At 40.1% G+C, this 25,903-nt stretch overlaps 1 protein-coding gene across 7 annotated transcripts in view; it reads right to left on the minus strand.

Moving 5' to 3' along the window:
* USP45 (ubiquitin specific peptidase 45) overlaps positions 1 to 25,903 on the minus strand; it is a 77,619-nt gene that overhangs the window by 11,724 nt on the left and 39,992 nt on the right. For 6 of the 7 annotated variants that reach the window (XM_062186540.1, XM_062186543.1, XM_062186539.1 and 3 more), the window contains 5 exons: positions 7,506 to 7,587; positions 5,841 to 5,932; positions 4,785 to 4,841; positions 3,014 to 3,157; positions 386 to 1,091 (listed from right to left, as the gene is read on the minus strand). In XM_062186540.1, the coding sequence (XP_062042524.1) occupies positions 386 to 1,091; positions 3,014 to 3,157; positions 4,785 to 4,841; positions 5,841 to 5,932; positions 7,506 to 7,587 (1,081 nt within the window). The remainder of the gene's footprint in view (positions 1 to 385; positions 1,092 to 3,013; positions 3,158 to 4,784; positions 4,842 to 5,840; positions 5,933 to 7,505; positions 7,588 to 25,903) is intronic. The other variant, XM_062186544.1, reaches the window with a different exon arrangement.

Below are 25,903 nucleotides of genomic sequence, written 5' to 3' on the forward strand. Positions count from 1 at the left end.
CTTCAGATTTGTATCTTCTGTTGAGCTGACAGCAGATTGAGGAGATCTCATCACTGATCACTAGTGAAACAATTCTAAGTGCTGGGAATATTTCTACTGTTAAGATTTACTTCCCTCAAATAAGAGTATGAGGATTTTCCTTTTCAAGGCAGAGATGTATGCTTCCTGCTCTTCAATTTATTCCAACAAAAAGCTACTATCTCCTGCACCCAGTGTCTTCAAGTGCTAAGGCAATGACACAAAGAAGACAACCCCTGGTCTGAGTAGTTCAAGTATGGAGACAAGGCTCCCGGGTTCTTTTACTTGGAATCCGTAAAGCGTAAGTCACTGATTATCAGATACTGAAGCCATAAAAAAAGAAAGGAAAATTAAGGTAAATACGTACCCGCAGAATTGATTTCCTTTGGGTACCTCTGCTTCTTTTCAGTACAGTTCTCACACAGAAGCTTGTTATTCCCCATAAGTAATTCCATAGACGTAAACTGGTAGAGACAGGACTGAACTGAACATTCTTTGGAAGTAGTGATGTAGCTCTGAGAGAGGGTCTGAAAAGCATGCTGGGGACTGTGAGGTCTCACGTACTCCTTCCTTGCAAAACCTAACTTATTTGGAATACTAAGTGGCTGCTTTTCTCTGTCTGAATCTCCATCTCCAATTTCAGGGCTGCTCAGACAAAGTTCAGAAATGGCGTTAGCCACTGCTTCATCACCACTGTCGGTCTCCTTAGTGGATGGCAGTGTACCTGCGGGTGGACCGGGCAGGCACCCATCTGTGAGTGCACAGGGCCTGCCGCGGGATCTGCACCGCCCCGCCTGCTTGGAAGCGCTTTCCGACTCAGAGGCCTCACTGTCGGCCTCAACACTGCTCTCAGAACAGCTGGCTTCTTTTCCGCTGCCATCGGTGGGGCTTTCGTTCGGACTCATTGCGCTGGCAGACAGTGAAGGAGTGCCATCCATGTCCAAGTCCGCGTTTTTCTGGTATGTGAAAATGTTTTTTTCTTCTGCGGGTAAGAGTTTTCTTTGACGTTTTCTGTCATGAATTTGTTGATTCTGTAAGTTGACAGTGTTTTCAGAGAAAAGACTCTTTGTGACCTTATTGAAAATAAATGCCATTAAGTCTCATGTAGCCATTTCACACTTACTGAATGAATACTGTTGCTCTGAGACCTGTTTCTTAAACATACCTATGCTGAGAACAACAAATGATACACTAGCAAATAGTTGAAATTTAAAAGTGACCCTTTACACAGGAAACTAACAACAGTGTGTGGGGAAGAGAACAGGGCTAACAGGGAGCCTATTTAACCATAAGCATTTCCCTACCTTTTGATTTTTTTTTCAAAGATCTTATTTATTGATTTGAGAGGCAGAGTCACAGGGAGAGACAGGGAGAGACAGAGAGAGATCTTTTACCCTCTGGTTCACTCCCCTAAAGTCCACAATGAACAGAACTGGGCTAATCCGAAGCCAGGACCCAGGAGCTTCTCCCAAGTGGGTCCAGGGGCCCAAGCACTTGGGACATCTTCTACTGCCTTCCTAGGCCAAAAGCAGAGAGCTGGATCAGAAGAGGAGCAGCCAGGACTTGAACCACTGCTCATACGGGATGCAGACGCCACAGGCAGAGGCTTAGCCCTCTACGCCACAGCGCCAGTCCTTACCTGTTGATTTTTAAACATTGAAAATGTGCTGCTTTGATCTATGTCTGCTTATCTACAAAGTAGGTCTAAGAAAAGTATTATTATCCATTTGGTGAAGGCAGAAACTAGAACATCTTGTTTAGATCCATACAACCAATTAGAAGATCTGTACTAGATCTTGTATTCTGTTACTACAAGTTATATGTTCACACTGAAACTGAAGAAATTATGACTACTTTATCTATAGCCATAATTATAATTAAATGTACGTGGGAAAAATATTTTGTTTAGTGAACTGCTTATTCAAAGACAACTAATAACAAATATTTCAAAATTTTGATTCGGTAAAGAAAATGTACTATTTTAAAACAAACTAAAAGCTAAGAGAGATAAACCACAAACTATTAGAACATAGTATTGCCTGGCTGCATAAATCTGGAAGGCAATATTTTATTTGTAGCTAGTCTTTAGTTTGCCCAATCACTGCTTTTTGACCAAAATAAATAGTATCCACTTTGTTTCCTTGATAACACATTACAGAGATAAAATCAAGTTCAAAATAAGGAAAATCACACTAGAGTGAACCAGCAGATGGAAGGTCTCTCTCTCAGTAACTCTGCCTTTCAAATAAAATAAATCTTAAAAGGGGCTGGTGCCGTGGCATACTAGATTAATCCTCCGCCTGCGGCGCCAGCATCCCATATGGGCACCAGTTCTAGTCCCACTGCTCTTCTTCCAATCCAGCTCTCTGCTATGGCCTGGGAAAGCAGTGGAAGAAGGCCCAAGTCCTTAGGCCTCTGGACCCGCTAGGAAACTGGGAGGAGGCACTTGGCTCCTGGCTTCGGATCGGCACAGCTCCAGCCGTTGTGGCCATTTGGGGAGTGAAAGGAAGACCTTTCTCTCTGTCTCTCCCTCTCACTGCCTGTAACTCTACCTCTCAAGGAAATAAATAAAATCTTAATAATAAAATAAAATAAATCTTAAAACAAAAATCAAAAGCAAAACAAAAGCCAAGTATTTACAAGACAATTGCAGGAATTTAAATAATGACTGAATACTTGGTGATATTAAGAAGTTATTAACCTTTTAGATGTGCTAATGGTACTATGGTTATATTGCTAAAAGAGTATTTACTTTTACAGATGTACCTTGAAGTATATATTTGAGATTTATTTCAAAATAATCTGGGATGGGAAAGAATAAAATGCAGGATAGACACAGCAAAAGGATGATTATCTATGAGTTGATAATTTTTACTGTGAAATGGGTACAAGGAAGTTCACTGTACTATTTTCTCTACTTTGATGTATGCTTGAGTTTTTTTTTTTTTTTTTTTTCATTAAAAAGCAGTTGTCTGACAAATGCTCACAGTTTTACCTTATCTTTAGAAGAAGAATATTTCTTGGCAGGTCTGGGTTGCTGAGTATTTTCCATAGTAACCGTGCTACTGTACTGATCATGATCTCTTTCCTGTGAACTTCTGTATTTACTCATTCTTCCCACAAGCACAGGCTTTGAAACCTATGTAGATGCCATGTATATAACACGAAGTTTGTTTAGTAAATAAATCTTGGACATCAACTTTTTAGAATTCTCAATATACTTGAAATATAATTTTCTTAATACTCAAAATAGAAGAGAACTTCAAAAAGCTCATGAAAATGTAAATAATTTTTTAAAATACTGTATGGATTTCAATTTTTTATTATTTTAATTTTATTTAAAAGACAGACAGATGGAGAAAGATCTTTAATCCCCGGGTTCATTCCCAAATGACTGCAAAATCTAGGACTGGGCCAGACAGAAGCTAGAAGCCCAGAACTCAATCTAGTTCTCCCATGTGGGTGGTAGGGCATGTTAGCAAGAAGCTAGATTGAAAGTGGCACAGCTGGGACTCCAAATCGCATTAAGTGGGCAGGTACCAATGCCATCTTACTAGTTAAAATGCTCAGTTTAAGTTCATAACTGATCATAAAGATAGGATTAAGTGTCAAAGGGATCACATAAGTAAGACCAAGTGTCTGCTAATAATAATTGATAGAATTAAAAAGGAGAGAATGATCCAACATGGAAAGCAGGCCACCCAGAAGACTCATAGAATGACAAATGCCCTAAACAGCATTCTGGCCTCAGAACCAGCCCTTAAGGCATTCAGATCTGGCTAAAAAGTCCATGAGAGCATTTCAGGCTTGGAAAGCTAAGACACTGTGGCAAAAAATGACCTACATGAAAAATCTGTGAGATTCGGTGGAAAGAAGGGGCCATCAAAGAAGGAGCTACCTTTCTCAGGGGAGGAGAGAACTTCCACTTTGATAATGGCCTTGTCTAAATAATGTCGGAGTTTGTGGACTCAAGAGGCTTACATAGCCTTGGCAGCTCATGACAAGAGCCTCAGGTGATCACTGCCATCATAAATAGGAGTGTCAATTGTTAAATGAACAACAGGAGTCACTGTGCACTTACTCCACATGTAGCATCTCTATCCTTAATGTGCTGTACTATGCGAATTAACGGTAAAACTAGTCTTCAAACATTACTTTATATTTATTGTGTCTGTGTGGGTACAAACTGTTGAAATCTTTACTTAGTATAAAGTTGATCTTCTGTATATAAAGATAATTAAAAATGAATCTTGATGAAGAATGGGATGGGAGAGGTGGGATGGTCTGGGGGTGGGATGGCGGGTATGGGAGGAAGAACTGCTATAATCCAAAAGTTGTACTTATGAAATTTATATTTATTAAATCAAAGCTTTCTATAAAAAGAAGAAAGTGGCATAGCTTGGACTTCAAACAAGCACTCTGATATGTGATGCAAGCATCCCATGTGGCAATTTAACCACGGTATCACATGTTCACTCCTCAAAAAATTTTTGCACCAAAATAAACTCATCTTCAAATTCAACTTTTTCATGAACCTTTTGACATCTCCTCATATAAAGCACAAGGGTTTAAATTCCTTGAGAATTAAAACTATATCATACTTTATGCATTCATACACAAACCCCAATGTGAAACATACCAAACTAAATTAAATGCTGAAAGAAAAAGAGTAAGATATTTGATAATACAATCATCCTATGATTAAATACTATAAATGAAAGAATAAATATTCTTCACAAAAGCTCCACTTAGTTTTATTTCCTTACCCTTTCTTCTATTATAGGAAGGGAAATATCAATGAAAGGATCTTTCATGGTAGAGATCTTAAAAAGAAAACAGATGAGAACTTCAGTTAGAATTCTAATATATTCTTGTAGTTTTGTAAAGTATCAAAGAACATAAATTTTACAGGCAACTTAAAATTTTAAGTTAAATAAAATATGAAATGCTAAGAAAAAGCCTTGAAAAAAATTAGAGATACTGTGTTTTGTAGATACCTTATGATAATTCTATTTTAAAGATACATTCTACTTTATGTTGGAGAAATCAGCTATGTTGACTATCCTGGAAATTTTAGCAGTCATGTTGACATATTCTGTGCCTGAATGTGACAGGCTTGAAGGGGAAAAAGTTTATAATCCTATTTTTACAAAACTAGAGAGGACAGAAAGTGCTCCATAATCTGGAATAAGAAAGTGGATATATTTTTTTCTTGTACCATGAAAATCTGAAATTTAAGTTTATCATACTTCAAGCCATTTTCAGAAATATTCCTTCCTTACCAAGCAATTAAAAAACCTATAAAAATGTATACACCTTTAAGCTGTCAAAGATGTCATTCAAAATAAAACTTATCACTGAATTCAAAGATGAGCCAAGTCCATACACACATAAACACAAACCTTAACTACTCATATAACTTTTAGTCAAATGTGATTGAATCGCCCTTAGTGGTACCTAAATTATTTCTATTGGCATTGCATTTTGGTCCTTGTAATACAACACAATCATTCTCTTAAGTTATTCTCCAATTTCAATCCAAACAGAAAGCTAACGAATTGTGTCATATTAAGATAGGTTAAAAACATCTCACAGGTATGTCAAGGTGAAAAATAAGTCACATGCATAAATGCATTTACTTGAATAGCAATAATAAATTAATCACATTCACTTTCTGCAAGTAAAAGATACAATGCTTTCAAGAATTATTTTGTAGTCACCTGTTGCAAATTTTAAAAATGACTGCTGATTATCATATATGAAAGAAAATAAAAATGTGGTTGTAATCTACTCCAAGTTGAAGTGAATTCCATAGTACCTACATTTGCACATTCTTCACACATTACTGTGCTAGTTAGTTCACCAATAAAGATCCGATCTATGAAGTTCATTTTCACACCTTCTTTTCCATATGCTGTAAAAATCATACTTTTTAATGCAAAAAATAAATCAACCATCCAGCAATATAACAGCTATTTTCTGTTTACTTGAAACTGATTTGAATAGGCAGATATCCTGTTCCACATTTATTAGTAAAATTGAAAAATTCCACAGTAAGCCATGGGACAGAAAGCATATTAACAAATCTCACCCCCTTTCAAACTTCTTTTCAAGCCTTTTAGGGCTTCTGTCATAAGTTTCATTTGAACATTTAAAATTGTTTAAAACATTATTTGAAGCACTGAATAACAAAACAGACATATTAACATATATCAGTTTTAAGATGTATTAATTATTATAGTTATTTTAAAACACTACAGTAAATTAATGTTCTTTGTTAATAACTATAAAGGGATGAAAAAGAGAAGAGGTTTGAAAACTGGAAAGAACAGAAAGAAAAACTGGGTTTTTGTTCTTAACATGCAGTAGATGGCGCTATCTCAACACAAAACAACAAAGAGCACACAAAAATCTTTATCTTTAAAGATCTTGAACCCTTACCTATATTACAGTTTTAGACTGTACAACAATGTAGGTATATTTGTTTCTAAATAATAAATATTATGTAAATTATAAAACTAAAAATGTTAGAAAAAAGACAAAATTCATACAATAATATTTTTATTTAGAACATACATTTAAGATAAGGTAACTTGGTAATATCATAGGATATAAACCCATGCAGCAAAACTGATCAATGCAAATGATGAGCATTTATTAGATAATCATTGTTTTATTTCATATTTAGATTGATGAACAGCAAAATCTATGAGTAGGCAAACTATACTCTCTTCAATAAACAGTTTCTTTGCAGGAGTATTTGAAGCAATTAAGCAATTTGTCTAATTAAAACTAGATAATGTCTATGAATCCACAAGAACTTGTTAGCTCCAAAACAATACAACAATACTACAATACTACTTTCAACAACCTGTCAAATCTCCCTTAGAAGACCCACAAAAGGACATCAGGGTCAATTTGTATTTGATGTTAGTTTTATTATTTAAAATTCACATGAATACATTCTCGTATTTTCTTTCTATAACCCACTAAAAGATCTTGCAGCTGGTGGAGTAAGTACTTTCTAAGGCCACCACTTTAGAGAATTGGTTCAAATAATGCTCAAGTTCTTTTTTCTCCCCTGAAAGGAATGTAATATTTTCTTCTAGAAAAAAAGTCTTGACAGTTAAAAAGTCAACATATCGGCTGGCGCTGTGGCTTAACAGGCTAATCCTCCGCCTTGTGGCGCTGGCACACCAGGTTCTAGTCCTGGTCAGGGCACCGGATTCTGTCCCGGTTGCTCCTCTTCCAGGCCAGCTCTCTGCTATGGCCCAGGAAGGCAGTGGAGGATGGCCCAAGTCCTTGGGCCCTGCACCCGCATGGCAGACCAGGAGAAGCACCTGGCTCCTGGCTTTGCATCAGCACGATGCGCCAGCCGCAGCGGCCATTGGAGGGTGAACCAACGGCAAAAAGGAAGACCTTTCTCTTTGTCTCTCTCACTATCCACTCTACCTGTAAAAAAAAAAAAAAAAAAAAAGTCAACATACCTTTGACCTTTTTTCTAGTTGCATCATCAGCAGTTTTAGTAGTTGGGTTGTTAAATGCCTTTAGAATGCTAGCTTGTATTCTCTATAAAACAAAGGTAATAGAATTTGATTAGTAATAGTTATTGCAGGCCATATCTTCTTTTAAAAATGACTTTCAGAAACAGCAGGGTACAATTTGTGTTGCATTTTCTCATCTGAGAATAAAATGTCTGAATTTTAAAATGTCATTCCAGTTCTAAAATGTCATGAATGAATAATGCTTTAGTGCCAAATTCCCCCAAGCAAGAGTCAAAATTTCTGTTTCTGCTCTCCCTTGGGTTTAAAGTATTTTTATAGTACAAAAAGCAAGCAGCCTAGTTTCATTTTGCTTACTGGCTTAAGCTAAGCTTATTCCTTCTCCCTCGTACTTTCCACCCTCCTTCTCTTACAATGGCACTCTTTAATCAGGAAAGAAAAGGTGACAAACTGACAATAGGAAATTTCTTGTCTATGAAGAAAACTTCATAATATAGAAGAAGCTATTAAACTGGAACTCTATGATTTTTTTAAAAGATTTATAAGAGTTACTGAGACAGAGGGAGAGAGGGAGGGAAGGAGGGAGAGAGAGGGAAAGACAGAGATAGAGAGGAAGGAAGGAAGGAGGGAAGGAATGGAAGGAGGGAAAGGGAGAAAGAGAGAGGGAGGGAAAGAGAGGGAGAAAGAAAGAGAGAGAGAAAGAAAGAGGGAGGAAGAAAAGAAGGAAGGAAGGAAGGGAGGGAGGGAGGGAGGGAGGGAAGAATCTTCTATTTGCTGGCTCACTCCCCAGATGGCCTCAACAGCCTAGGCTGGGCCAGACAGAAGCCAGGAGCCAGAACTCCATCTGGTATTCCATGTAGGTGCAGGTGTCCAAGCACTTGGGCCATCTTCTGTTGCTTTCCCAGGCACATTAGCAGAGAGCTGGGTTGGAGTGCTAGGAATCAAACTGGTGCCTATATGGGATGCCAATCACCACAGGTTAGGCCACAACACCAGCATACCATATCAGAGTACCAGTTTGAGTTCCAGGTGCTTCACTTCTGATCCATCTCCCTGCTAATGTGTCTGGGAAAGCAAAGAGGATGGGACAGTGCTTGGCCCCTATCACCCATGTGAAAAACCTGAATGAGTTCCTGGCTCCTGGTTTTGGTCTGGTCCATCTGGATAGAGGCATTGTGGCATAGTGGTTTAAGCTGCCATTGTCAATGCCTGAATCCCATATTAGCACTGACTAGAGTCTAGGCTGTTCTACTTCTCGTTCAGCTCCCTGCTAATGCGCCTGGGAAAGCAGTGGAAGATGGACCACCTTGCCACTCACATGGAGTTTAGGAGACCCCAATGGAGTGTCAGGCTGGTCTTTGGCCTGGCCCACTTAGGGAATGAACCAGCAGGTAGAAGATCTGTGTGTGTGTGTGTGTGTCCTCCTCTGTCACTCCACCTTTCAAACAATAAATATTTTTTTAAAAAGTGAAAATTATGTAACCCCTACCTATGGAGGGCAATTTGATAAATCGAAATTATCAATGTATATATTGGTTGTTCTAGCAATCTCCTTTACAGAAATATAAATACACGCACAACACTATTCATCATAGCATTATTTATATGGAAAATCACAATTATCCATCAATATGGGAGTGGCACTATCTGTTAAGTGGGAAAGAAAAAACAAAGAAGTATACTATCTTTTGCTATGGACAGAATGCCATAAGTAAAAGACAAAGCACAGAAAGGTATCCGTGTAGTATATGCCGCCTGCAATGCTGGCATTGCTATATGGGCACCAGTTCAAGTCCCAGCTGCTCCACTCCTAAAATAGCTCCCTCTTAATGTGCCTAAGAAAACAGCAGAAGATGGCCCAAGTGCTTGGAATCCTGCATCTACATGGAATACCCAGATGGAGTTCTAGGCTCCTGGCTTTGGTCTGGCCCAGCTCTGCTATAGTCATTTGGGGAGTGAACCAGCAGAAGCAAGTGCTCCCACTCTCTCTCTCTCTCTGTCTCTCTCTCTCTCTATCTCTATCTCTCTCTTCTGTAAGTCTACCTTTCACATAAATAGCAAATTTTCCAAATAAGCAAATAAATTAATAGACAACAGCTAAATAAAATAGCACTAATGATACTCTTTTTAACTCATGGAATGGTGATGAAGAGAAATGGCAGTGGAAAATTATTCTTGTTATTCTTTAAACTACATATTTATAAACATGCTTCTCTGTATTGTATATGACTATGTTTCAAAATAAGTGTTCACACACACCCCCAGAAATTGTGAAACTGAGTTTCACATATTATTTACTGGATTACGACTAGTACATTATATTTTATATAGCTGGTTACTGTTCTCTTCAAATATATTTTGAAAGTTAATGTAAGATTCAAAACACCAAAAAATATATATTGTACTGAAATACATGCTAAAGAAATCAAAACAATAAAATGTCCCCCAGGGGCAGATGTTTAATCTAGTGGTTAAGATGCCTGTATCCCACATAAGAGGACCTGGGTTTGATACTTAGCTCCAACTCCTGAATCCAGTTTCCTGCTAATGCAGACCCCGAGAAGCAGTCCTGGTCCTGGGCTCAGCTCTTGCCATCTCAGGCATTTGGGGAAACAAACACAAAAACTTTCCCAGAGCTATGAAATACTGAAATAATCCCTAATTCAGACTCAACAAATTTGAAGTGATATAATTCAGAAATTGCCTACAGTTCACTTTCACATTTTGAAAAAACAAGTCATTAAATTAAAATAAGCAAACTAAAGTGGTATGATTTCCATACAGGAGAAATACTTAACACATCTAAATGAGAAGTTACAAAAAATACCCGGTTGCCCCTCTTCCAGGCCAGCTCTCTGCTGTGGCCAGGGAGTGCAGTGGAGGATGGCCCAAGTGCTTGGGTCCTGCACCCCATGGGAGACCAGGAGAAGCCCCTGGCTCCTGCCATAGGATCATCGCGGTGCGCCGGCCACAGCGCGCCTACCGCAGCGGCCATTGGAGGGTGAACCAACGGCAAAGGGAGACCTTTCTCTCTCTCTCACTGTCCACTTTGCCTGTCAAAAATAAAAAATAAAAATTAAAAAATTAAAAAAAAAAAATTCCAGTGTTGGCCGGCGCCGCGGCTCACTAGGCTAATCCGACCTCAGGTCTGCACCGGCCCTGAGCCTAGCAGAAAAACCTGACTCTGGGGGGAGGGGTAAAATAACAGGAGATTAGGATCTAATTTGGCAATCCAGTGGGAGACTGCAGGAGAATTGGAGCCCACACTGAGGGCAGCAGAGATTCCCTGTGTGGTCCTTGGGAAAGAGCTTCCGATCTCTGGCTCCTGTGGGTATATCATTCGACTGCTAACTACCTCCAATTATGTTCAGCTGTGTGGAATTACTTCCCTTTTAAATCAAAAAAAAAAAAAAAAAAAAAAAAAAAAGGAGAGAGATTTACCACGCCTAACCTGGGAGTGTCATCTTTGACACACCCTCAACCCTGAGGAACCAAACACAGCTCTCAGTCCACACTTATCTCAAGCCTCTAAGGCTCCACCGAAAGCAGACAGTCCACTTAATATAGAGCCATAGTGTAACAAGAAAAAACAACACAGTGAAGAAACCAAATATCTCCAACATGCCATACAACAAACGCAAAAACCAAGCTAACAAGAAAAAGGAAGAAACTATGATGCCCCCAAATGAAAAAGACACCCCAATTCAAGATTATGAAGATGATGAGATCGAAGAAATGCAAGAAGCGGATCTCAAAAAATTGATAAGAACATTAAGAAGTTCTCAAAAACAAATTCTTGAACTACAGAAATCCTTAATGGAAAAGATAGAAAATCTCTCTCGTGAAAATGAAATATTAAGGAGGAATCAAAATGAAATGAAACAACTAGTAGAACATGAAACTATGATAGTGACAAAAAACCACAATGAAATGAAGAACTCAATAGATCAAATGACAAACACATTAGAGAGCCTTAAAAACAGAATGGGCGAAGCAGAAGAGAGAATATCAGACTTAGAAGACAGAGAACAGGAAAGGAAACAGGCAAACCAAAGAAAAGAAGAGGAAATTAGAAATCTAAAGATTATTGTCGGGAATCTACAGGATACTATTAAAAAACCCAACATTCGGGTTCTAGGAGTTCCTGAAGGCATGGAGAGGGAGAAAGGATTAGAAGGCATTTTCAGTGAGATACTAGCAGAAAATTTCCCAGGTTTGGAGAAGGACACAGGCATCTTAGTACAGGAAGCTTATAGAACCCCTAATAAACATGACCAAAAGAGATCCTCACCACGACACGTTGTAATCAAACTCACCACAGTGAAACATAAAGAAAAGATCCTAAAATGTGCAAGAGAGAAACGCCACATTACTCTCAGAGGATCTCCAATTAGACTCACAGCAGACTTCTCATCAGAAACCCTACAAGCTAGAAGGGAATGGCGAGATATAGCCCAGGTACTAAGAGAGAAAAACTGCCAGCCCAGAATATTATATCCTGCAAAGCTCTCATTTGTGAATGAAGGTGAAATTAAGACTTTTCATAGCAAACAGAAACTGAAAGAATTTGTTGCCACTCATCCTGCCCTGCAAAAGATGCTTAAAGATGTCTTACACACAGAAACACAGAAACATGGTCACCAATATGAAAGAAGGTAAAGGAAGGAAACCTCACAGCAAAAGATCACAGGAAGCTCAATTTCTCTTTGACATAGAATTAAACTCTGATGCTCTGTTAAAGCAATGTGTTAAAGTAATCTAAAAACAAAAAGCAATTCAAATCAATTGGCAATCTACAAAAAGAGTTAAAGATTTTAAAAGCTATTATTAAAATTGCTATATTGGTCTATTATGCTATGTTATATGTGTGTACATATTGTATGTCCACATAGGAAATTTTATTAAGAGTTTTATTTTAAATGGCTTATAGATAAGATTGTCCATAAATTTAAGCTGCTAAAATCAATCAAAGATACATTTTAATTTGTGTGACCTGAATCTGTGTATCATATGTTTTAAACTGGTTGGTAGAAAGAAACTAAAAACATTTTATATGGTTGTGCTTAAGTTTACTGGTTAAACAAACTACACCATGTTAGATATTTAAGAGGTGTTTTCAAATACATGATTCTTAAAATTTATAGAAGGCATTGGACCTTCTAGTAAATGTTTTCTTAAGTTGTTATCTAATGGTTGAAACGGTTTGCTAAGTATTCATGTGATATTGCTATTGTCAGCAAGCGATCTAGGACTTGCTCCCTCATTTCTCTATTCTAAGCCCAACTTGTTCTTTCATTTCTCTATTCTCTTCAAGGTAGGAAACTAATTCTATTATGAAGGAATCTGTAGGACGTACAATTTAATCTTTAGACCTTATAAAAGAGATGGCTAACATTTTTCTGTAATAGCATAGCCAAAATAAGAACTTAAATAGTAATATCATAGCTAGATTCACTTCGCCATCAGCGAAGGATACAGTAAGTAGAAAAAACCTCCCTTTCAGACCAAAGGGAAAGAAAGTTTTAAAGTGAGAATATAATTTTCCTCATGGGCATTGTCTACCTTAGAAAAACTACTACAGGACATGCCTGTGACTATAGACTTGCAGTTCAAGCCACCGAAGATTAGAGATGGGACTTGGGCACTCCCTTGACTTGCATCCTCTGGTCTGCTTGAACACAAACCAGGAGGAAAAGAAAGCTCGGCATCAGAAGCAATGGGTGGCAGGCCTACTAATGGCTGATCTGTACAGTGATCTGCCCTCAAGGAGACCCAACAGGCCAGTCCACTGCAGTGGCTTTCTATGTGGTAAGCCTGGGCTTTAGCAGAAGTCAGCTTGTGAAGAGCCCTGGCAGCTCTGCCAAGAGTTGGATCACTGGAAATGGACCTGCCCTGGAGTCAAAGGATGCCCAGGTCAGAGCCACAGATCTTATTGGCTCTAAGCTGAAAAGCCCTTCACTCAGCCCAACTTCCAAAGTGACCACTGCAGCTGAGGGGATGGTCAAGTAGGGTCAGCAACATTGCAGGCAGAACTGTAAATTTCTTGTTAGAGATGCCACCTGCCTTTACCTAGCCAGCTCTCCTCCTAGGCCAGCCAAGTAATGAAAGTCAACAGAGTGCCTTCCCCTAGGAGGTTCACACCTCCCTTAGGATATACCCCATGTGAAGAGATAGATAGGTCTGGGCCTCTTAACTTACAAGGCCTAAAGCCCACCAGATTATTATCAAGCCCCTTCTATCAGGTTCTATTTGCCTCTCAATCAGAAAACTTAATTGTAGCTTAGACAGCACCTTTCTTAGCTCCTCTAATAATGACTTTGTCCTTTGTTCTAGACCCTGTCTAGTCCACTTGGGCCTCATTCCTTTGTAATCATAACCTCTACTCTACCACCAATGGCTCTACTCCCAACCTCTGTGTACTGATGGTCCTCTTCCCCACTTAATGCTGTATAATTGTTCAAACCTGGTAAATGCCACTCTTAGGATCATTGGTTACTATCCTCACTCTGTCTTTTATGACCTTGTCTAAATATGATCAGAGTCAGCAAACTTGGAAGGCTTCCATAGCCTTGGCAACTCATGACGAGAGCCTAGGGTGGTTACTGGCACCATAAACTAGAGTGTCAATTTGTTGGGTCAACAACAGGAGCCACTGTGCACTTGCTCCTCATGCGGGATCTCTGTCCTTAATGTGCTGTACATTGTGATTTAATGCTATAACTAGTACTCAAACAGTATGTTTCACTTTGTGTTTCTATGTGGGTGCAAACTGTTGAAATCTTTATACTAAATTGATCTTCTGTATATAAAGAGAATTGAAAATGAATCTTGATGTGAATGGAAGGGGAGAGGGAGTGGGAGAGGGGAGGATTGTGGGTGGGAGGAAGTAATGGGAGGGGGAAGCCATTGTAATCCATAAGCTGTACACTGGAAATTTATATTCATTAAATAAAAGTTAAAAAAAAAAGGAAAAAAAAAAATTCCAGTGTTGGCCGGCGCCGCGGCTCATTAGGCTAATCCTCCGCCTTGTGGCGCCGGCACACCGTGTTCTAGTCCCAGTCTGGGCACCGATCCTGTCCCGGTTGCCCCTTTTCCAGGCCAGCTCTCTGCTGTGGCCAGGGAGTGCAGTGGAGGATGGCCCAAGTGCTTGGGCCCTGCACCCCATGGGAAACCAGGAGAAGCACCTTGCTCCTGCCTTCAGATCAGCGCGGTGCGCCGGCCACAGCGCGCCCTCCGCGGCAGCCATTGGAGGGTGAACCAACGGCAAAGGAAGACCTTTCTCTCTCTCTCACTGTCCACTTTGCCTGTCAAAAATAAAAAATAAAAATAAAAAAATTAAAAAAAAAAAATTCCAGTGTTGGCCGGCGCCGCGGCTCACTAGGCTAATCCTCCGCCTTGTGGCGCCGGCACACCGGGTTCTAGTCCCGGTCGGGGCACCAATCCTGTCCTGGTTGCCCCTCTTCCAGGCCAGCTCTCTGCTGTGGCCAGGGAGTGCAGTGGAGGATGGCCCAAGTGCTTGGGTCCTGCACCCCATGGGAGACCAGGAGAAGCACCTGGCTCCTGCCATTGGAACAGCGCGATGCGCCGGCCGCAGCGCACCAGCCGCGGCGGCCATTGGAGGGTGAACCAACGGCAAAAGGAAGACCTTTCTTTCTGTCTCTCTCTCTCACTGTCCACTCTGCCTGTCAAAAATTAAAAAAAAAAAAAAAACCAGTGTTCACCTGTAAATAGTTAACATAACTATAAATAGCCTTTCAAACAACTAAAAAAAATCTATACCTCAACCTGGAAGTCTATAAATTTTTTATAAAACTTGAACATTTTACTAACTCAGACTTAACTATCAATGATTTGATGAGCTTTGTTATATCCTGAAATGTAGCATGATCCTCTTTTTAAAAAGAACTAAATAGCTGTGATATCACATTCATAAAAATAGTAAAAACAAGGAAATTATTTAAATTATTAACTTTTAAATATTGAATTTGCTTTATTGTATCCCCCCCTCCCAGGAACTTATATTTTCTGCTCTAAACTGTCTAAGAGTTACTAGGGAATTCACCAAGTTGAATAAAATAAATGGGTTTAGATGTATATATAATTTCATTGTTGGGAGCTGGGCTTCCAACCATTTAGGTTTTAAAAAAATGATACAGAGTTTGGTTAGGGAGCTGCTAACTGCAGCACATTAATCAGTTAGCAGAACTAAGTCTCAACCACGGCTATTTCAAGTCTCCACTTTAAACGCCTTTCAAAAACAAGAATGCAAATATGTACAGCTCAAGTTAGCTGAGATATTTTGCTCAGTGTAAAATGACCTTAACCAACATTGTATTAAAGTGGTATATCTTTAGGATAATAAAAGTGTAATATGATTAATTTAGTGACAGCTCAAATTAAAAGGAAAAAAAGCAAAGAACCGCAAATAAGTTGAAAAGACTGCCTGGAAAAGAACTGATGCTCACAAATTTATTTTGTAAATAAAAAATCTGTAGTTTCTGGTCAATGATCCATTTAGCACTGTGTTCAGCAAGAATATACTCTTCAACTTTATAGTCATAAGAAAAGATGTTAATAAAACCATATGAAAAGAGGTCAGCAATTTTTAATCATTACTAAAAGATCCTGGTGGCAGACATAACACAGCAGCCTTTCTTCAATCAAAAACCACATGGCAGTGACACACGACAACAACAGCAGGATCAGCAGCTGTGGTGTTCCCAGGCCAGACAATGCAGCTCCTGCCTGGGCATGCACTGTAACTGCCTGCCATGGCTCTCCTCGCCCAGGAGGCTGAACAGACCCACAGACTCGACATTTTAATTTTGCCACACCCCCTAAAGCCCTCAAACCGAGGAATAGAAGAGCTTTCAAAACCAACGTGTCCTGCTGTACTGAGTTTTTAAGATGCTGTGCATCCCAATGCACCGTTAAGACCAAAAGGTAATTTCACTGTAACAAAGATTACTGTCAAATTATAGAAGCAAAGCAGAAAAAGAAAAAAGAAAAAAAGGATGGGGACAGATTTTTATTGCTCTATCAACAGAGAAACCCACTGCAAAGATGTAAATGTGATTAAAAACAACAATCATACATGATCATTATGTAGTAAACAAATTCCTGTAATCACAGGGAGAAAAACTATTGCAGCAACTGAGAATGATCAACCTTAATTTCTTTTAAACTCTTACATCATCTGTATGCCCTGTAAACTCTTACATCATCATATTGCATTTACTATCCTCAATACAAAGAGCAATCTCATCCAGTTGATGGATCAACTCTCCCAACAAGCATACCAATATGTCAGTTAATGGATCAGATTTAATACTTCTCCAATGGTGAACTAATTAAAATTTAAAAAACATTATTTATACTGATTGTGGATGACTAAGCACTAAAACTATACCTCAAAAGGCTGTGTTAAATGAATATGTTATCTTATTAAAATGCTGTCATGGTCACTGCAAAAAAAAATTAGTATTGTATAGAATAAGAAAGACTGTTCATTTTGGAGTCAGAAGGATCTGAATTTTAAACTCCATTGTAAGTACTGAGTTCTGGATTTAAGAAAATGTGATCAAATATGAGCTCATGGGGACTATGCTAACGTTCCTAAAATGTAACTAATAATAAATCTCTTTAATTGATTTTTTTAAACAAAATACAGGGCCGGCGCCGTGGCTTAACAGGCTAATCCTCCGCCTTGCGGCGCCGGCACACCAGGTTCTAGTCCTGGTCAGGGCACCGGATTCTGTCCCGGTTGCTCCTCTTCCAGGCCAGCTCTCTGCTACGGCCCGGGAAGGCAGTGGAGGATGGCCCAAGTCCTTGGGCCCTGCACCCGCATGAGAGTCCAGGAGAAGAACCTGGCTCCTGGCTTCAGATCAGTGAGATGCGCCGGCCGCAGCGGCTATTGGAGGGTGAACCAACGGCAAAAAGGAAGACCTTTCTCTCTGTCTCTCTCTCTCACTATCCACTCTGCCTGTCAAAAAATAAAAATAAATTAAATAAAAAATAAATAAATATAACTAGGGCTATGGCGGAATAGGCAGGGAGCACACTTAGTCCGGGGGCAGAGAAAGTTCAATATAAGTGGAGATACTGCAAGGTCAAGGAAGAGTAGGGGATGAAATAGCAGAGGAAACTCTTCCGGAACTAGTGATTCACAGTGGACCTGCGTGGAGAGCATGGGAGCCCAAGTTCGGGACACCAGCGGCAGACTCAACGCACCAGCGCTGGAACGCGAGGTGAGCCGAACCTCCATAGCCCGAGATACCAGCAGGCAAGCGGAAAGAGGAGACTAGAGGGAACGAGGCTTGAAACTCCGTGGGGAAAAGTTCACCAGGCTAACTAGAAGAGAGAGAAAAAAAATAAAAAAAGTGACTGATACGGACACAAGTTTCTCTCTCTCCGCTCACCTCTCAAAGGCGAGCAAGACAGAGCAGGCGCCATTTTGGACATACGTCATAAGCAGGGCGACCTCAGGTCTGCACCAGCCCTGAGCCTAACAGAAAAACCTGACTCTGGGGGGAGGGGTGAAATAACAGGAGATTAGCATCTAACTAGGCAACCCAGTGGGAGACTGCAGGAGAATTGGAGCCCACACTGAGGGCAGCAGAGATTCCCTGTGTGGTCCTTGGGAAAGAGCTTCCGATCTCTGGCTCCTGTGGGTATATCATTTGCCTGCTAACTACCTCCAATTATGTTCAGCTGTGCGGAATTACTTCCCTTTTGAATCAAAAAAAGAAAGAGAGATTTACCACACCTAACCTGGGAGTGTCATCTTTGACACACCCTCAACCCTGAGGAACCAAACACAGCTCTCAGTCCACACTCATCTCAAGCCTCTAAGGCTCCACTGAAAGCAGACAGTCCACTTAATATAGAGCCATAGTGTAACAAGAAAAAACACCACAGTGAAGAAACCAAATATCTCCAACATGCCAAACAACAAACGCAAAAACCAAGCTAACAAGAAAAAGGAAGAAACTATGATGCCCCCAAATGAAAAAGACACCCCAATTCAAGATTATGAAGATGATGAGATCGAAGAAATGCAAGAAGCGGATCTCAAAAAATTGATAAGAACATTAAGAAGTTCTCAAAAACAAATTCTTGAACTACAGAAATCCTTAATGGAAAAGATAGAAAATCTCTCTTGTGAAAGTGAAATATTAAGGAGGAATCAAAATGAAATGAAACAACTAGTGGAACAAGAAACTCTGATAGTGACTAGAAATCATAATGAAATGAAGAGTTCAATAGATCAAATGACAAACGCTTTAGAGAGCCTTAAAAACAGAATGGGCGAAGCAGAAGAGAGAATATCAGACTTAGAAGACAGAGAACAGGAAAGGAAACAGGCAAACCAAAGAAAAGAAGAAGAAATTAGAAATCTAAAGATTATTGTCGGGAATCTACAGGATACTATTAAAAAACCCAACATTCGGGTTCTAGGAGTTCCTGAAGGCATGGAGAGGGAGAAAGGATTAGAAGGCATTTTCAGTGAGATACTAGCAGAAAATTTCCCAGGTTTGGAGAAGGACAGAGGCATCCTAGTACAGGAAGCTTATAGAACCCCTAATAAACATGACCAAAAGAGATCCTCACCACGACATGTTGTAATCAAACTCACCACAGTGAAACATAAAGAAAAGATCCTAAAAGGTGCAAGAGAGAAACGTCAGATCACTCTTAGAGGATCTCCAATTAGACTCACAGCAGACTTCTCATCAGAAACCCTACAAGCTAGAAGGGAATGGCGAGACATAGCCCAGGTACTAAGAGAGAAAAACTGCCAGCCCAGAATACTATATCCTGCAAAGCTCTCATTTGTGAATGAAGGTGAAATTAAGACTTTTCATAGCAAACAGAAACTGAAAGAATTTGTTGCCACTCATCCTGCCCTGCAAAAGATGCTTAAAGATGTCTTACACACAGAAACACAGAAACATGGTCACCAATATGAAAGAAGGTAAAGGAAGGAAACCTCACAGCAAAAGATCACAGGAAGCTCAATTTCTCTTTGACATAGAATTAAACTCTGATGCTCTGTTAAAGCAATGTGTTAAAGTAATCTATTATGTTCTCTTGATGTCTGTTAAATTCTAATTGTTCAAAAACAGCTGAATTGTTATTAAGAGCTACGGGTTATTTAAATATCTGCTTTTTTCAAAAATTTGAATAATCACCTTGTAACAATGATCAAATTTGGTCTATGTTATGTCATGATTTTAAGGAATCTTATTTCAACCAGATATTTTGGATTTTGAGCCTTCTTGGCATTCTGGACAGGCATTCAAAAAATCAAAGTTTCAAACAATCTGGTCTCTAAAATTTCCAGTAAATCCTGGACTTTGGTTTTTCCAGTTTGGGCCCAACTGAAAAAATCGAAGGACCTATGTCTCTCATCTTATAGAGACACCAACTAATCAGTCTATTTGGAGTATATTAGAAGGACTGTCAAGATGTGATGTGGTACCAGACTTTAAGTTTCTATAATGGAAAATGCTATTAATACAAATGTTTGAGAATTAAAAAGTCTAATGATCTTGTGTTATTAGACATGATAGTTATCTTAATGAGAAAGCCCCAGAGGCTTAAAGGGTTAAATACTTGTAAAATCCTACAGGTGCTTTCAAAAATACTGTGAAGTAAGCAAGTGCCTCTTGTTGGTTGATGAGTTTATAATTTTAAACATGGCGACTTAAAGTCTTTTGTCATCCACAGTTATATATGATCTGCTGCTCATAAAACTAAAGCGTTGTTGGTTCTGTGTTTAGCTGTCCTCCTATAGGTTCCTATGGACTTTTTCCAGCCACTTTTATTGTATTCAGTACTTTGGGATGGCTCTGTAAACAGATGAAGCCAATAATGTATTAACAGTACCAACTGAGAGAAAGTATAGTTAACTGAGGTTACTAAAAAGAAAAAGCAATTCAAATCAATTGGCAATCTACAAAAAGAGTTAAAGATTTTAAAAGCTATTATTAAAATTGCTATATTGGTCTATTATGCTATATTATATGTGTGTACATATTGTATGTCCACATAGGAAATTTTATTAAGAGTTTTATTTTAAATGGCTTATAGATACGATTGTCCATAAATTTAAGCTGCTAAAATCAATCAAAGATACATTTTAATTTGTGGGACCTGAATCTGTGTATCATATGTTTTAGACTTGTTGGTAGAAAGAAACTAAAAACATTTTATATGGTTGTGCTTAAGTTTACAGGCTAAACAAACTACACCATGTTAGATATTTAAGAGGTGTTTTCAAATACATGATTCTTAAAATTTATAGAAGGCATTGGACCTTCTGGTAAATGTTTTCTTAAGTTGTTATCTAATGGTTGAAACGGTTTGCTAAGTATTCATGTGATATTGCTATTGTCAGCAAGCGATCTAGGACTTGCTCCCTCATTTCTCTATTCTAAGCCCAACTTGTTCTTTCATTTCTCTATTCTCTTCAAGGTAGGAAACTAATTCTATTATGAAGGAATCTGTAGGATGCACAATTTAATCTTTAGACCTTATAAAAGAGATGGCTAACATTTTTCTGCAATAGCATAGCCAAAATAAGAACTTAAATAATAATCTCATAGCTAGATTCACTTCGCCATCAGCGAAGTATACAGTAAGTAGAAAAAACCTCCCTTTCAGACCAAAGGGAAAGAAAGTTTTAAAGTGAGAATATAATTTTCCTCATGGGCATTGTCTACCTTAGCAAAACTACTACAGGACATGCCTGTGACTATAGACTTGTAGTTCAGGCCACCGAAGATTAGAGATGGGACTTGGGCACTCCCTTGACTTGCATCCTCTGGTCTGCTTGAACACAAACCAGGAGGAAAAGAAAGCTCGGCATCAGAAGCAATGGGTGGCAGGCCTATTAATGGCTGATCTGTACAGTGATCTGCCCTCAAGGAGACCCAACAGGCCAGTCCACTGCAGTGGCTTTCAATGTGGTAAGCCTGGGCTTTAGCAGAAGTCAGCTTGTGAAGAGCCCTGGCAGCTCTGCCAAGAGTTGGATCACTGGAAATGGACCTGCCCTGGAGTCAAAGGATGCCCAGGTCAGAGCCACAGATCTTATTGGCTCTAAGCTGAAAAGCCCTTCACTCAGCCCAACTTCCAAAGTGACCACTGCAGCTGAGGGGATGGTCAAGTAGGGTCAGCAACATTGCAGGCAGAACTGTACATTTCTTGTTAGAGATGCCACCTGCCTTTACCTGGCCAGCTCTCCTCCCAGGCCAGCCAAGTAATGAAAGTCAACAGAGTGCCTTCCCCTAGGAGGTTCACACCTCCCTTAGGATATACCCCATGTGAAGAGATAGATAGGTCTGGGCCTCTTAACTTACAAGGCCTAAAGCCCACCAGATTATTATCAAGCCCCTTCTATCAGGTTCTATTTGCCTCTCAATCAGAAAACTTAATTGTAGCTTAGACAGCACCTTTCTTAGCTCCTCTAATAATGACTCTGTCCTTTGTTCTAGGCCCTGTCTAGTGCACTTGGGCCTCATTCCTTTGTAATCATAACCTCTACTCTACCACCAATGGCTCTACTCCCAACCTGTGTGTACTGATGGTCCTCTTCCCCACTTAATGCTGTATAATTGTTCAAACCTGGTAAATGCCACTCTTAGGATCATTGGTTACTATCCTCACTCTGTCTTTTATGACCTTGTCTAAATATGATCAGAGTCGGCAAACTTGGAAGGCTTCCATAGCCTTGGCAACTCATGACGAGAGCCTAGGGTGGTTACTGGCGCCATAAACTAGAGTGTCAATTTGTTGGGTCAACAACAGGAGCCACTGTGCACTTGCTCCTCATGCGGGATCTCTGTCCTTAATGTGCTGTACATTGTGATTTAATGCTATAACTAGTACTCAAACAGTATGTTTCACTTTGTGTTTCTATGTGGGTGCAAACTGTTGAAATCTTTATACTAAATTGATCTTCTGTATATAAAGAGAATTGAAAATGAATCTTGATGCAAATGGAAGGGGAGAGGGAGCGGGAGAGGGGAGGGTTGCGGGTGGGAGGGAAGTTATGGGGGGGGGAGCCATTGTAATCCATAAGCTGTACACTGGAAATTTATATTCATTAAATAAAAGTTAAAAAAAAATAAAAATAAAAAATAAATAAATAAACAAAATACAGGGGCCAGCACTGTGGCCTAGTGGGTAAGGCTGCTGCCTGCAGTGCTGGCATCCCATATGGATGCAAGTTCAAGTCCTGGCAGCTCCACTTCCGATCCAGCTCTCTGTTATAGCCTAGGAAAGCAGTGGAGGATGGCCCTAGTTCTTGGCCCCAGCACCCGCATGGGAAACCTAGAAGAAGCTCCTGGCTTTGGATCGACCCAGTTCCTGCGGTTGCAGCCAGTTGGGGACTGAACCAGCAGATGGAAGGCTTCTCTCTCTCTCTCTCTGCCTCTGCTTTTCTGTGACTCTGCCTTTCAAATAAATAAATAAATCTTAAAAAAAAAAAAAAAAGAAAGAAAGAAAAATACAAGTAAAACATAACACAGTATTATCCTGTCAACTTCTCACTTTTTCAGCTCACAACATAATCAGCACCACCACTACAAATCCTCAAGAAACCAGCTAGTATAATTTACTTACGAGACTATTCTGGTTTTCTTCCCAATTCAAATTCTCAAATGAAGTTGTCATTCCACAGACACTCCAAAAACCCTAGTAAGAACACAGCACATGGCCGGCGCTGTGGCTCAATAGGCTAATCCTCTGCCTGCGGCGCCGGCACACAGAGTTCTAGTCCCAGTTGGGGCGCTGGATTCTGTCCCGGTTGCCCCTCTTCCAGGCCAGCTCTCTGCTACGGCCCGGGAAGGCAGTGGAGGATGGCCCAAGTCCTTGGGCCCTGCACCCGCATGGGAGACCAGGAGAAGCACCTGGCTCCTGGCTTCGGATCAGCGCAGCGCGCCTGCCGCGGCGGCCATTGGAGGGTGAACCAACGACAAAAAGGAAGACCTTTCTCTCTGTCTCTCTCTCACTATCCACTCTGCCTGTCCCAAAAAAAAAAAAAAAAAAAAAAAAGAACACAGCACATGGGCTGCACATGGTACACAACACCATTCCTCAAGGAGACCACAATGTAAGGAAAGTGACAGATAATGACACAGATCTATATAGAAGGCAGCATGGTTCATAATCAAAATCTAAAAGCAGAGGCCAGCACTGTGGCATAATAGGCTAAGCCTCCATCTGTGGTGCCAGCAACCCATAAGGGCGCCAGTTCATGTCCCAGCTGCTCCTCTTCTGATCCAGCTCCCTGTTAATGGCCTGGGAAAGCAGTGGAAGGATGGCCTGAGTCCTTGGGTCCCTGCACCCACATGGGGAGACCCAGAAGAAGCTCCTGGCTCCTGCCTTCCCAGCTCAGCTCTGGCTGTTGTGGCTAATTGGGAAATAAACCAGCAGAAGGAAGACCTGTCTGTCTCTCCCTCTCTTTGTCTGTAGCCCTGCCTCTCAAATAAACAAATAAAAATCTTTAAAAATAAGAAAATATTAGAACCCTAAATCTCTCTTCATTGAAAACTAGCATTAGAAGTAAAAAGAGGCCGGCGCCCCAGGTTCTAGTCCTGGTTGGGGCGCCGGATTCTGTCCTGGTTGCCCCTCTTCCAGTCCAGCTCTCTACTGTGCCCGGGAAGGCAGTGGAGGATGGCCCAAGTGCTTGGGCCCTGCACCCTCATGGGAGACCATGAGGAAGCACCTTGCTCCTGGCTTCGGATCTGCGCAGCGTGCCAGCCGTAGCAGTCATCTGGGGGGTGAACCAATGGAAAAGGAAGGCCTTTCTCTCTGTCTCTCTCTCACTGTCTAACTCTGCCTGTCAAAAAAAAAGATTTATTTATTTGAAAGTCAGAGTTACACAGAGAGAGAAGGAGAGGCAGAGAAAGAGGAGCATCCTCCGGGTCTCCCACTTGGGAGCAGGGGCCCAAGGATTTGGGCCATCCTCTACTGCTTTCCCAGGCCAGCAGAGAGCTGGATCGGAAGTGGAACGGCCGGGTCTTGAACCGGCACCCATATGGGATGCCGGCATTGCAGGCGGCGGCTTTACCCGCTATGCAACAGCGCCGGCCCCAGTATTTACTTTTTTAAAAAGGGTTTTGGGGGCAGGGTTGATCTTGCTTAAAAACACTTATCACAAGCATATGAGCACTTCATTTATACTTTCCTGCTTTACATGTGATGAAAAATTGTTATTTTCTTGCATGGAAAAGAAGTATTCACCTATTACACCAATTAGGATGGACAGGCGTAGTCCACCATGCTATGCTCAGAGAATAATGCTGAGTTGAATCTAGACTGAGCAGAATTGTTGAGAATGTTAGCAATGTCTGCTATGAGTGACAAAGGAGGGAAGTGAAGATGTGCGCTATGTATTTAATATGTTTGATTTCTTCCATTTTCTCTGATAAATATTAAGCTACTTACATAGGACCCTCCCGCCAAAGAAGTTGAATTTAACTAATTTAATGTTAAAGTTAATAAAAGCCATTCAATTAAGGTGGTTGGAATCCCAATGAACATCATTTGGAGAAACCTATGCAATCCATGATTTATTCTTCTCTTTCCAAGAAAAGGTTTCTGATCTGTAAGGCTGGGACTTTACTCTCCTAGACACAAGGGACTGATCCCGAAGTGCAACAAGTCCAACATGGGATAATAAAGTTTTTCTCTACAGGAATTTAAAACTGGGACACACAATTTAGTTTTTATATAGGAGTCTTCAAAAAGCTCATGGAAAATGAATATTATGAAAAAAACCACACATGGATTTTAAACCTATTTTTCTATCAAAATAATTTCTTTTTTCAAGATTTATTTTATTTATTTGAAAGACAGAGTTACAGAGAGTGTTAGAGACTGAGAGAGAGAAGAAGCTCCTGGCTCCTGGCTTTGGATCAGCATAGCTATGGCCACTGTGGCCATTTGGGGAGTGAACCACTGGATGGATGACCTCTCTCTCTGTCTCTACCTCTCTCTAAGTCTTTCAAATAAAATAAAATAAATAAAAATTAAAAATTAAAAAAGGAAGTAATGAGACAATACCGAAGATGAAGTACACAGTGGTGGATCATACATATCAATTATCAAGGAAAATACTAATCTTGTTCATGCTCCAACAGAAGAGGACTCACAATTAACAGCAGAAACAATAACCAGCACCATAAGCATAACAGCTGATTCAGCTTACATAATTCTGATTGAAAAATTAAAGTGGAGCAATCTTTCTTTTCTTTGAGTGCCAAAACTGTTAAACTCAGAAGTGCTGCAGACAAGAACAGAGCTTTTAGTGACATTTTAACAAGTGGGATCAAGATCTTGCCAAGAATTATAACAGGAGATGAAAAAGCTTTATCAGT

This window comes from Lepus europaeus, chromosome 3, assembly GCF_033115175.1.
Source record: "Lepus europaeus isolate LE1 chromosome 3, mLepTim1.pri, whole genome shotgun sequence".
In the NCBI taxonomy this organism is placed as follows: Eukaryota; Metazoa; Chordata; class Mammalia; order Lagomorpha; family Leporidae; genus Lepus; species Lepus europaeus.